Here is a 12188-nt window from a genome sequence, read left to right as displayed (position 1 = left end):
GGCTTCCAGACCTGATTACCTTTTAGGTCTTTTGCAGTTTAAAAGAGCCGGCTCCTGACAGAACTCTCAGTTCTTCACTTCTTTTTCATCATGTCGACTTTCACCAATTACGATTCTAGCGCTGCAAGTGACTACGATGTGGCAAGACTGCCCATTGGCGCAGACATTATGGGTAAGGTTGTTTTTCTGTAGACGGGTCGCTGATAAAGGAGATCATTTTTAACATTTTTTGCAGAGAAATTCATTCGGAAAAACTCTCCTGCTGGATATGAGCAAACCAATTTGGTCGATTTTGGAACAGGAACTGGCAGCTACATCGTTGAACTCCTGAAAAGTGGCCTGAAATATGCCATGTGCACGGATTTCAGTCAGATTATGCTTGACAAGTGCGAGGCAAAATTATCTGCTGGCGGATTTGATGAACGATTCGGTATCAAGAAGGTCTGTCTTCCCGATTCAGGTAGAAGGTTTACCCGAGGAATCAGATGAAAATGCATTTAGGGTTCAAAAACGACGAGTTTGAAGCTGCCAAATGCTCGATGGTCATCCATCATCTCGTAAAAACCAACGAAAATGGCGTCGTCGACGATTGGTCGCCCATTGGCAACGCCTTTTCTGAAGCCTTCCGAATTCTCAAACCTGGTGGAGTCTTTGTTGTTGCCTTCAGTACTCCTGAACAGCGAGGGGGCAACTGGTAAGACATTCTTCCTATTTTCTTTTCATAAGTTGACGTAGGTACGCTCATTTGGTCCCAGCAACGAGAGCGCGAACGATTGCCAGATGTCCAAGCAAGGAAAAAGTACGGGAGCTCCTTCAAGGCGCTGGTTTTGAAGTTACAGATGAAGAAGTCATGACGAATCATTACTGCAGCAACGAGACTTACTACGACCACGAAATCTTTTGCAAAAATCAGCGAGCTTGGTTCATGGACTCTGTCTTGAGTTCTGCGACTGAAGAGGAGCGAGAAGCAGCAAAGGTAAAATATGACTAAGGAGGTCAAGGGAATAAATCGTGATTCAAGGCGAAAGTGAAAGAGTTCGCAGAGAAAAATGAGCTCAAGAAATTCCTCGAAGAACACGATGATTTCAAGAACTTTGGCTGTGGAACAATCATTGCTGGTGTGAAAGGTCTTTCTGCCACTGCTGGACAATAATACTGAAAATAATTGAAAATATATTCAAAGTTTTTTAATAATTTATTTATTGAATTCTTTCACAGAGGGAGAGAAAATCGTCGGGGAGCGAATAAGGCAGTCAAAGGCGGAATATTGTAGTTTTTGTGTCTATTTAGGCGAGGAGGTTGGTCTTCCATTCAGCCTCGGTAGCGTAGCTAGCTGCGGCGATCTGCTCGGCAGCAGTGTCGGAGCAAGTTCTGCAGACGGAGGTGATTTGAGCGCCGTTAGCGTCGACTGTGTCCTCTGGTTTGCATTGGTCGCCTTTCCAGAAGTTCTGCGCTCGGTTGTTTTTGCAGGCATCTTCAGCTTTGCATGATCCGATGACTTGCTCGACGACTCCTCCTCGTTGTCTGAACAATATAGTTAACCCTGGAAAAATGAAGGATTTGAAGACCAAAAAAAAAGAATCAAAATCGTTGAAATCATCTGATAAAAGCTGAAAACTCTCTTACCTGACGGTGATTTGGCAGGTCTCCTCGTTCGCCTGGCAGGTAACACTGACTTTGTTGGCATCAAAGTCGGCGACGGAAGTTCCAATACCGGTCCAGCAGTCGAGAGCGGAAGTAGCGACGGCGAGGGTGGCAAAAAGCTTCATTTTTAAGAGTTTTTTTTTTCTTTTTTTTTTGGTCGATTCTAGGTCGAATGATACATTTCTGCTTTCTCCCCGCGCTTAAATGGAGCGCTATGTTTATAGAAACACCATGTTAAAAATAACGTCTCTGGTTTAGATTATTCGCAAAGTTTTGGTGTAAAACATCATACACGTTGGCCATTTTCGGCCGTCTAACTGATCGGCCCTGGTTAAGTATTAAAAGAAAGGTAAATTTGTTTTCAGCCGAAATCAACCACAATTAACAAAACGGGCTTGAAACGAATCGGCTTACGGAGAATTGTTGATGTTCCAGATAAATGCCGCATTTATCGACTTATTAATCGCTACGCACAGCGTTTTATGTCCGTAAATAGAATCTGCCATTTCGAAATTGCCCCGTTACCCATCGTTTTGATAGCAATTAACTTGATCGATCCTATTAGGATGATCAAATTAAATGCATCAAGATTAGCAAGAGCTCCCATTTGAATAGATTGAACCATCGTTTTGCGGATTCTAGTGCTAGTTCATCGCCTTTGATTGTACTTGAGGGACGCTCTTCGTTCAAATATGTTTTATGATTCAGCGTTGGGGCTCGCTACTCAGCCATAACTTCTTTATTGTCAGAGAAAATGGACATCGATGCATATTTAGATGCTTTTCAAGCGGAGCTCAAGCGGCCCAAACGGCCAGTATTTGGGGGTCCACCCGCAGCTGGGGGAGTGGGACCTTCCAAGCCTCTCTACATGGCGGCTGGACCGATTCGGAGAGGAAGCACTAGTCAGCGGCCTCAAACGAGTCGGACTATTGAGCAACAACAAGCCATACAAGTAGGACTCCTTTGGGAGTAACTTTTGTTGATTTTAATTATTAAGGATGTCCACTCTGGTAAAAATGTTTTCATGACTCAGGAAGAGCGTGTCAAAGCTATCTTCACGGACCTTAAAGAAATCGCTCAAACCAATGAAGAAGTTGCAGAAGGTCTACGAAAGATCGTAAACGAGTCAAAGTACGCGTAATACAGTGTGTTTCCGGAGGCGCTATTTTCATTTTAGATTCAACGAGCAACTGGCAATAAAAGAAAATGCCACAGGAATCGCAACTCTTCTCAGTCTCGGAAATGCGAAACGAGCTTCGAAAGTCATGCTTCTTACTGCTGCAGTCAATGTTTTAGGAGACGATAGGAGTGTTCTGAGAAGCATTGCCACGACTTTCTTTGGTCAGGAATCGTATTTTGTCTGATGCTCGCCTTATTTTCCGTGAATCATCAAAACAAATAAAGGCTTGAAAATATCAATCCAACTCTGGTACCGGTAGAAAGAATTGATTAGTTCCAGTGCGTTTTCTTTCACTTAAAAAGTGCGCTTTATAAATGTCAAAGCTGGCGCGGGCAGACATGACACTGTGGCCGAGTGGTTAAGGCGTTGGACTGCTAATCCAATGTGCTCTGCACGCGTGGGTTCGAATCCCATCGGTGTCGTTTTGTTTTCGCCACGAATTCGTGGTAATTACAAGCAGAACAGTATGTTTATCGACTCTAGAGCGGTAGGGAAGACATTCAGTAAAGAAAAACAACAATTTTGGTTGCTTTTTGATCATTTTATTGGTACGTTTTGCTGATGAAACCGAACATGTCAGGAGAATCCATTCTTCGAAGAAATTTCTTTCTCAGCCTTTGATCGTCTGCACCAGGGAAAAGAGAGTGCTTCGGTTGTCAACAACAACTACAGTAGCAGCAGCAAGAAGGGCAACTTTAACGACTTGTTTGGCATGTCCTAGGTTGAGAAAATTCATGATTCCCGTAGCATTTTCTTTGATTTCTGCCACCATGTCGAATCTGAAGAGATTATTTTCGGGGAAAATCGATGGAAATTACCGGGGATTTTCGAGCATCGTTTGAATTTCATTTGCGATTTGGTCGTTTGTCGCCGCGATATTTTTCAGTTCTCCAGCGATAAATTGAATCCGATCATCTTGGGACATTGCCTTGACATTCATCCCATCCGCATGAAGATCCTTAAACGAATTGAGTCAAGTTTATATGCCAGAAAATGCCAAGTTACCTGCATCGCCTGTTTTCTTTCTTCAGAAATCGACTGACTTTGGGAACTAGGCCTGGGTCCTCTTTTGGAACCTCCTATTCCCCAGCTGCTGGAGGAGGCCCGAAACCGGCTGGTTTCCGATTGAGCTCCTCTTTGAAGGCATCTAGATACGCTTCGTAATCCATTCTCTTGGGAACTGAAAAGCGAGAAGTCTGACTTGCGAGGCGGTATTATTTGCTGAGACTAAGCTTGCTGATTCATAAAAGTAAATTTAAACAGAACAATTGGCTCTCCGTTCAATGAGAACTGCGAAGAAAGCATAAAAATTGAAAAAAAAAACATGAGAATGAAAATAATTTTTAGTGCTATTTTTAGTGAAATAGTTTGGCCAGGAAACGGAACTCGTCAGGAGAAATCAGATTTCGTCAGCGCCAAATTTTATTTTCAAGCTTTGATTGTTTCCACCAGGGAAATCAGAGTGTCCTGGTTAGCGCCGACGTAGTAAGCAGCAGCAAGAAGGGCGAATTTTGCCCATTTTGCGGTGAGATATTCGACGATCTCACTTGGATCGGTCTTGATTTTCTCCGCGACATCGTCGTATCTAAAGAAAATTTTGTAGGATAATAAATAAAGAAGTAGATTTACTTGGGATTGTCCACCAAGGTCTGCATTTCTTTCGCGATTTCGTCATTCTTTGCAAAGCTCTTGAGTTCTGCAGTGATAGCAGTAATTAGCTCCTCCTTGGTCTTTCCTTTGATGACATTTTGTCTATCGGCATGAAGATCCTATTGTTCGTGAATTGTAATTGTCTTTATTCGTTCATGAAATTACCTGAATTGCTTCTTTCTTTTCCCCAGAATCCGGAGTTTCGGAAGAAGCTCTGGCATTACTGACTCCCCCAGCTGCGGGAGGAGGCCCAAAACCTGCTGGTTTCCGGTGGAGCTCCTCTTGAAAAGCAGTCAACGACATATGCGGTCAATCTTCGGGGTAGGGATCCCGAAGAATAGACGATTTTAAATACGCTCAATCTTCGGGGTACGATCCCGAAGAGCTACCAATATAAAATGCGGTCAATCTTCGGGGTCTTGAAAGCCAGAGACGAAGAATAACCGATGCACAATGCGGTGATTCTTCGGGGTCAAATGAGTGTTTTCGAGATTGTCGAGTGCTAAATTTCGCTGCCGCGTTATCGAAATTCCTATCATCCGCCCGCCTTATGAATGTTGCTATCAGCACAAGAGTTGGTAAAAAAGAATACTTCATCCTGCGCTTCAAAAATCCCCAAAGACTTTTTGTCGATAAAAAAAAATAAAATCATTGTATTTGCTAAAATAAAGGTTAGGGTTAGGGGGCACCTTCAAAATGACGGAACAAATTACCCGAGGGGGATAGGCCTTCGGTAACCCTAACTAACCCTAGACTAGACCCCGGCATCTTAGGACCGAGGGGCGGAGCCCCGAGGTTAGGGACAATCAGTTTTGATAATTTTCTACTTTTTAAATAGTTTACTGTTAAAAACTTTCAATAAGAGAGTTGTTAATTGGCTTTCAATCTTTAGGACGAAATTTTTATTCGAAAATCCCTGAATTCTGGTCGGAAATATCGGCCACTTTAATAAAATATTATTCATTAAATTATTATTCATTATTATTCATTCATAAATTGTAACATCGGATTTCTATTTGTTTGATAGTTTCTCATAGCAGGAAAAACTATAGAAAAATTAAATATGCTGATCTTTTATAAGTATTCATCTTCAAAGTTTTTTTCTGACCCCGAAGATTCACCACAATGTTGATCGGTTATTCTTCGTCTCCGGATTTTCGAGACCCCGAAGATTGGCCGCATTTTTTATCGGTAGCTCTTCGGGATTTTACCCCGAAGATTGAGCGTATTTAAAATCGTCTATTCTTCGGGATCCCTACCCCGAAGATTGACCACGTATGACCGCAGTCAAATAAGCTACGTAATCCAAGGTCATTCTCTTTGAAAACTAGTCTGACTTCTGAGGCGGAATCGTTTGCTAGCACTGCGCTTGAAAAAAGCGATAAATTTAGACACTGTCAACGACTCTTCTGACTCTTCATGAGTAGGCTCATAAAAAAGCTCATGAGAAGGTTTTTTAAACGAAAAACATATCAATCAAATTAGTTTTCAACAGTTTAACTTTCAATAATAATAAAGTAATTTGCATAATAAGGCATATATTTTGGTTGTTATTAACCATTTTATTGGAATCTTTCGTTGATGAAACAGAACTTTTCAGAAACATCATTTCTTCTGAAGCATTTTTTCAGCCTTTGATCGTTTTCAGTGAAATCTTCAACGGATCACGCTTGATTGCGTCCTCCAAATTGAATCTTAAAGCAATCAAGACTGAAGTGGAAAAGGCATAAGCTATACCGAGGGTCCTGGAACATATTGTTGATTTCTTTGGCGATTTTGTCGTTTTCGACGAAACTCTTCAGGCCTTCGGTGATCATTTTTATTCGATCATCTTGAGTCATTGTCTTGATATTGAGGCCATCAGCATGAAGATCCTGCAAATCCTTCGAATTCAATTAGAATCATATAAATTATATGATATAATTACCTTTTTCGCTGCGCCTTTCGCCTTTGCTATTGCCTCCTTCTTTTCGTCAGAAAGCGGAGCATTTTCGGAATTAGGTCTGGAGGCCTTTCTAGCACTTCCTATTTCACCAGCTGCGGGAGGATGACCAAAAGCTGGAGCTTTCGGCTTGTAATTTAGCTCGGCTTGAAAAGCATCAAGATACGCTTCGTAATCCATTCTCTTGGCAACTGAGAATCCAGTAGGCTAACGAAAAGGCGCTCACTGGAACAGAAGAGAGCCAAATTATGAATAGGCTTCCAGACCATAAAATATAAATGGTTAAAAACCGAAAATGAATCTTTATAGAGAAAAACATATTTTCACCCTTAGTTTCTTTTATTTTTAACAGTCAATATTCAAAATTCCTCTCCAAGAAATGATTTCTTTTCTGAAGACGTTTATTGAAAGGCGGAATGTTCATCGGGTTCAGCCAGCCTTTTTGTTGCTCAAGATATGTTTTCTTATAATATGATGTTTTTTCTTATTAAAAATCTTACTTTTTCTTTGAGAAAAATAAGATTGAAGGTTGATCTCGTACCCCCAAAACATTTTTTGTCTTGAGAAGAAGGATTCAACAAAGAATGATGGAGATTTTCCTCAAAAAAAATTTTTTAAGCGATTTGGATGGGACATTTTTTTTGGCCGCGTGTATCAAATTTTTGGATATTTTTGCGAAAATCTTGGGACAAAAAATGTCCAAAAATTTCATAATTAACTGTAACTATATCGTGAGCACTGCTCTAGAAATTGCTTGAGTCCAGATGAAGTGTCTTTTTCTAAAAGATCATTTTTGCATTAAATTTTTCAAAAAGACGAACCTTGTTTAGGGTGATCCGAGAAGCTGTATCTACTCTGAAGAAAACCATCGGCAACGGCGACAAGGAGGAAAAAGAGGTTCAACTGCATGTTGTTCTGAATCAAAAAACTGTATCAGTATTTCCTTTTAAAGAAGACGAATTAAAGATTGAGAGTTCTCCGAGAATCAATTATTCTCATCTAAGATCCGCAATTTATCATCGTGGAATGCATTATCTGATTTTGGGAACGTTTTCGTCGTACTAAGGTGCCCTCTTGAAATCAAAAATTGACAAACCTGCAGTTGAAAACTCGGAGAATGGCGAATTAATTATGTGGTTGAGGAAATCAGACGTCGATGACTTTTATACTCGCCGGAATAATCAATCATTCATCAAGAAAATGAGAAAATCGAATGTTAATTGGAAACTGTGGACATGATTTCCACCTGAAATGGCATGTAAGGAGGCGCTGACATTAAGTATTGTCCCGTCTTTGAAATTCAAATTGGTTATTAAAAAAAGCGGCAAGCAACGAGTTGTCTTTTGATAAATTATGCATGTGTTGTCGTGTCGAAGAAAATATATTCCTGCCTGTATGCGTGGATTAAAATGACCTCACTTTTTGTTTGATGTTATTTATTTACAGGTGAGAAATGGAAATATGAGTCCTTGTTGTTATCAAAGATTTTATGAAAAATTCCGTCATTTTCGTGATTTTTTTAGGGATTTGCCGCGATGGTCGCTTCGATCCAAGATTTTGCGCTCAAGACGGAGGAGTAAATTCCCGGCCATCCCTCGCTGGCACAGCCGACTCCTCGAGAAACAACTCCGATGAGGGTAGCTCGGCCGTTGACTGGGCAAATGAGGGGTCCACCAGAATCGCCCTGGCAAGAATCCTGACCGCCATCGGTGAAGCCGTCAGAGTTAAGATCAGGGATCCCGGCACAGACATCGTCGGGCATCAGGGAGTTGATGTTACTGTTCATGTTTTACGAAATGATTCAAGAAAGTCGTAAACCAAAAAAAGGTTTGCCGTTAAAATTTGTATAAAACGATCCTGTTAAGAAGACAGTACTCTTGGCTCATAACATTGACACCAGTGCTCAAGAGCTCAGAAGAAGTACCACTTCCGAAAGAAGTAGCTCCCCATCCAGCAACCCAGCAACCTGCGCCATGCTCTGGTTCCTCAGTTGGCAAACAAGCCATACGAGTCTTTCCCTCTGGATCAGCAGCGAGGATATCATCGTCGAATTTGATAAGGCACCAGTCAGAATTCATCGAGTTTCCGTCACTTGAGTTTCCGTATTCAGGGTGATTGAAGAAGGTTGTTGAAGATAGGCTGTACTCGTTTGCTACAAAGACCTTGATTTTCAGAAATGAAAGTCTTTACTTACAGTCAAAATCATTCACTGAAAGTTCTCCAAAAGTCGCAGTGATTTCCGCCATATCCTCGCAGCAATGAGCAGCTGATAGAACCCAGTTCGAGTGGATGATACTTCCGCCGCATCTGAATCCACTTGTGCCACCAACTGTTTGAGCAAGGAAAAGTCTAGTGATCCATGGCCACTCATTATCTTCTGCGGTAACTCCGCCCACAATCTTTGACATGCGGGCACGTTTCTTTCGTCCACCTGTTGGGAAATTGGAGGAGTCAGTACAGGTGTCGAGTCCAGCGGTGATGGAGTTTGTAAGAGGGACGAATTCAGGAGGAGTGGTTGTAGTCGTTGTAGTTGTCGTAGTTGTGGTTGTCGTAGTAGTAGTAGTTGTAGTAGTTGTGGTAGTTGTAGTTGTGGTTGTGGTGATTGTTGTTGAAGTTGTAGTTGTAGAAGTTGTAGTCGTCGTAGTAGTCGTCGTCGTGGTCGTCGTAGTCGTGGTGGTGGTGGTGGTAGTTGTCGATGTTGTGGTCGACGTCGTCGTTGTCTTGGTGGTGGTTGTGGTCGTTGTTGTGGTCGTCGTTGTCGTAGTCGTGGTGGTAGTGGTGGTGGTAGTGGTGGTAGTGGTAGTGGTAGTGGTGGTAGTCGTGGTCAATGTTGTCGTCGTTGTTGTAGTGGTAGTTGTGGTGGTCGTTGTTTTTGTAGTAGTGGTAGTACTTGTAGTTGTCGAAGTAGTAGTGCTTGTCGTTGTGGAAGTTGTCGGCATGAAGCTAGCAACAGTTTCTTGAATCCAGTCAATGGAGCTGTCAACCGAAGAGTACAATCCTGGCCATCCCTGCAACGCACAACCTGTTCCGCGTGAAACGACACCAACAAGTGTGGCTCGTCCATCAACATTGCAAAGAAGAGGTCCTCCAGAGTCACCTTGGCAAGCGTCTGCTCCGCCGTCAACAAGATGATCGCCGTCCATATCAGGAATACCGGCGCAGATGTCGTCTCCCTCGAGGCTAGCGATGAAGGACTTGGCGAGACAGTAGTCCTGATCCATTACGTTGACGCCGACCTGAAGGAGATCGCTGGACAATGATCCTCCAGAGGAAGTCGTTCCCCATCCGGCAACCCAGCAGGCTTTTCCATGTTCAACAGGCTCTTCTGGGAGACAAGCAATCTTGACATCACCGTCATTGTCACTGGCAACGATATCTTCCGTGAAATGGATCAAGCAGATATCATTTCCTTTTCCTTCGTAATCGGGGTGAATGACGAAGTGATGAGCAGTGAGATCAAATTGGCCGCTTTCGAAGACGCTGCTGCTCAAATCACTAAAAACCGCTTTGATCGACACCGCGCCCTCGCAACAATGAGCGGCGGACAAAACCCAGTTATTGTCAATTACTGTTCCTCCGCATCTGAAACCAGTGAGGCTATCTGGATCATCTTTGATAAAAAGTCTGGCGATGAAGGGCCATGCATTTTCTGCTGCTGTTACTCCTCCAACGATCTTTGAAGATCCACGAGTTTCGTCGTCGATTCCGAAGTTTGATTCGCGGGCGCAGGTAAGAAGGCCAGGAGTGATCACATCTGTCAATGCTTCGAAATCGGATAGATCTGGGGTAGTGAAAGGCGGTTCTGTTGCAAGTGTTGTTGTACTTGGACCAGTTGTGAATGTGGTTGCATCGGTAGTCGTTGAAGTAAATTCCGTAGTTGTTGTTGGCTCTTCTTCGCAGAAGTCATCAGAAAACTTCTCATTTTTGAAAATGAACCAGCCATCGTTTGGCGTGCAGCGAGTTTTGAAACGAATCGGTGCAGATTCTTCCCAGAAGCACTTTCCACTGCAAGTAATTTTGCCTTTTTTGGTGGAACATCTCCACTCGCCCTCGCCAATCGGGAAGTTTTCGAAGGCATCTTCCTCGTTGCAGACAAATCGGTCGCAAGCAGTTTCGAATGAGTTGATTTTCGACTTGAAATTGCCATTCTTGCACTTGACCGCGCCCAGATCCTCTCCATCGTCGCAGACGAGTCGGTAGGTATTTCCCTTTTTAGGGTGGGTGCTGACTAGATTCAGGGAGCCCATAAGAATGTCCATGGATGAGAGCGCTTCCTCGCAGAGATCGACTTTTTCCTCACAGATCAGGTTCTCAGTGCTGAGTTTTCGCTTGATTTTCGGGGTGGATTTGCATTTTGCCTACAAAATTGATGATTATTAGGGAAAGACTCAATTTTAAGACGAAAGTTCTGTAAAAAAATAAATCGAAAAAGTACCTGAATCGAAGCCTTCTTCCAATTTTTCTCTCCGACGAGGCATTTCGCTGAGCAAACCATCGTGGAAACATCTTGTCCTAGCGTTGGGCAGTCCCATTCACCATTAACGATCGGCAAAGCCGCGGTCTCCTCAATCATAGCCGCAGTGCAAGCCGCCGCAGTCGCTGGTGATCGTCCTCTTATTTGATTCTCCCATTTGTCCTTCCAAGCTCCTTCGGCGAAGGTCAAAAGAGTAGCTGCTAACTTCATTTTCGCTAGCTACTTTTGATATTTCTTTATAAAAAAGTATATCAAAAAATGGGAAATAACGGATTATTGCCGTGTGGGAAACAAGAGAAACGAAGGGTTTTAATATTGCGCGCGATTACGCGGTGGAGTGAGAGAGCGCTCGTGACAACGCGCGCCTGTCAAGAAAAGCATTAGGAAAAGGTTACGCGCGGGAGCTACCGTTCGTTTGTCCGGGTTCAGATTGTTTCATCGTTCTAAAATGCCCAAGAGATGAATGTTCCATCTATTTCAAATTTCAAGCCGGTTAAAACATATGCTAGATATACATTACTTGTTTAATACGACACCAACAATTTTCAGCACCAGATGATTTTTAAGTTGGACAAACTTCTCATGCCCATATTAATGGCGAGCTTTATATTTAATAGAAACACTGCTGATCAGCAAAAATTATTTTTTTTTGATCAGTTTATTAAATTTAAACCATCCTAAGATTGCTAAATTAGAAGGATGCGAATGGAAAAACAGCCTCAACGACTTATCAACGAATATAAAACCGGCTCTGGTATTCTGATATCTGGACTATGACCTTCAGAATGTAAGAGAATCCTTTAAAAAGAAGCTCTTTTGAATTTAGGCTGATTGATGGGGATCAGCCATCAGAATTGACAATTCAATTTTCCTTGTCGCTGGTGTAGAATATCCTTTTCCTTTTCAAAGACTCGATTTTGATGGAGATCTATCGGTGAGCACAGAAGTCATTGCAACGTCCCTAGTATCATCAAAAATCCCTGTTCTTCTGGAGGTTTCTGCTGATTTTTGCGTTTAAAAATAAAGTCTTCGAAGTTCGAACAATGAGCCGTTACCAAAATAATTGGCAAGATCACACGTTTTTAGCAACAGATTATTGATAATTAAATATTCTCCTGTTTGAATTGATCACTCTAGAAATAAAATTCTGAACTCGTTGATCGGTAAAAACGGTTTTTCAGACATTCGGAAAGAAATTCGCAAGAACCATTGATTTATTATCCTCCGTAAAACGAAAAGATAACAGACAGCGTGTCCATTTTCAGATGCTGCGTAATCAAATATTACTAGAGCTGATT

General features: G+C 42.3%; 6 protein-coding genes and 1 non-coding gene across 7 annotated transcripts; 3 read left to right on the top strand and 4 right to left on the bottom strand.

Moving 5' to 3' along the window:
• Window positions 1–19: 19 nt before the first annotated feature.
• On the top strand, window positions 20–1183 carry LOC145702768 (uncharacterized). The gene is made up of 5 exons (XM_081780035.1): window positions 20–172; window positions 236–460; window positions 502–694; window positions 736–976; window positions 1022–1183. The coding sequence occupies exons 1-5, from the start codon at window positions 91–93 to the stop codon at window positions 1151–1153; spliced, it is 873 nt and encodes a 290-aa protein (XP_081636161.1). The 5' UTR covers window positions 20–90; the 3' UTR covers window positions 1154–1183.
• Window positions 1184–1191: 8 nt separating this feature from the next.
• On the bottom strand, window positions 1192–1833 carry LOC145702769 (uncharacterized). Its single transcript, XM_081780036.1, has 2 exons — window positions 1627–1833; window positions 1192–1524 (listed from the first exon to the last, which is right to left on the bottom strand). The coding sequence occupies exons 1-2, from the start codon at window positions 1767–1769 to the stop codon at window positions 1287–1289; spliced, it is 381 nt and encodes a 126-aa protein (XP_081636162.1). The 5' UTR covers window positions 1770–1833; the 3' UTR covers window positions 1192–1286.
• A 563-nt stretch (window positions 1834–2396) lies between these two features.
• LOC145704992 (uncharacterized) lies at window positions 2397–3019 on the top strand. The gene is made up of 3 exons (XM_081782447.1): window positions 2397–2596; window positions 2642–2775; window positions 2822–3019. Exons 1-3 carry the CDS (start codon window positions 2399–2401, stop codon window positions 3006–3008), a joined length of 519 nt encoding a protein of 172 aa, XP_081638573.1. The 5' UTR covers window positions 2397–2398; the 3' UTR covers window positions 3009–3019.
• Window positions 3020–3164: 145 nt separating this feature from the next.
• Window positions 3165–3246, top strand: TRNAS-GCU (transfer RNA serine (anticodon GCU)). The gene has a single exon. It is a non-coding gene; the product is annotated as a tRNA-Ser (tRNA).
• A 123-nt stretch (window positions 3247–3369) lies between these two features.
• On the bottom strand, window positions 3370–4017 carry LOC145704473 (uncharacterized). The gene is made up of 3 exons (XM_081781925.1): window positions 3830–4017; window positions 3643–3782; window positions 3370–3603 (listed from the first exon to the last, which is right to left on the bottom strand). The coding sequence occupies exons 1-3, from the start codon at window positions 3833–3835 to the stop codon at window positions 3435–3437; spliced, it is 315 nt and encodes a 104-aa protein (XP_081638051.1). The 5' UTR covers window positions 3836–4017; the 3' UTR covers window positions 3370–3434.
• A 188-nt stretch (window positions 4018–4205) lies between these two features.
• On the bottom strand, window positions 4206–5842 carry LOC145704544 (uncharacterized). The gene is made up of 4 exons (XM_081781998.1): window positions 5750–5842; window positions 4640–4755; window positions 4454–4593; window positions 4206–4409 (listed from the first exon to the last, which is right to left on the bottom strand). The coding sequence occupies exons 1-4, from the start codon at window positions 5787–5789 to the stop codon at window positions 4253–4255; spliced, it is 453 nt and encodes a 150-aa protein (XP_081638124.1). The 5' UTR covers window positions 5790–5842; the 3' UTR covers window positions 4206–4252.
• A 1993-nt stretch (window positions 5843–7835) lies between these two features.
• On the bottom strand, window positions 7836–11165 carry LOC145705610 (transmembrane protease serine 9-like). Its single transcript, XM_081783093.1, has 4 exons — window positions 10852–11165; window positions 8611–10774; window positions 8282–8568; window positions 7836–8202 (listed from the first exon to the last, which is right to left on the bottom strand). The coding sequence occupies exons 1-4, from the start codon at window positions 11098–11100 to the stop codon at window positions 7936–7938; spliced, it is 2967 nt and encodes a 988-aa protein (XP_081639219.1). The 5' UTR covers window positions 11101–11165; the 3' UTR covers window positions 7836–7935.
• Window positions 11166–12188: the final 1023 nt, after the last annotated feature.

Source organism: Oikopleura dioica, chromosome PAR (genome assembly GCF_907165135.1).
Source record: "Oikopleura dioica chromosome PAR, OKI2018_I68_1.0, whole genome shotgun sequence".
NCBI classification, from domain to species: domain Eukaryota; kingdom Metazoa; phylum Chordata; class Appendicularia; order Copelata; family Oikopleuridae; genus Oikopleura; species Oikopleura dioica.
This window is presented reverse-complemented; position numbering and strand designations above follow the sequence as displayed.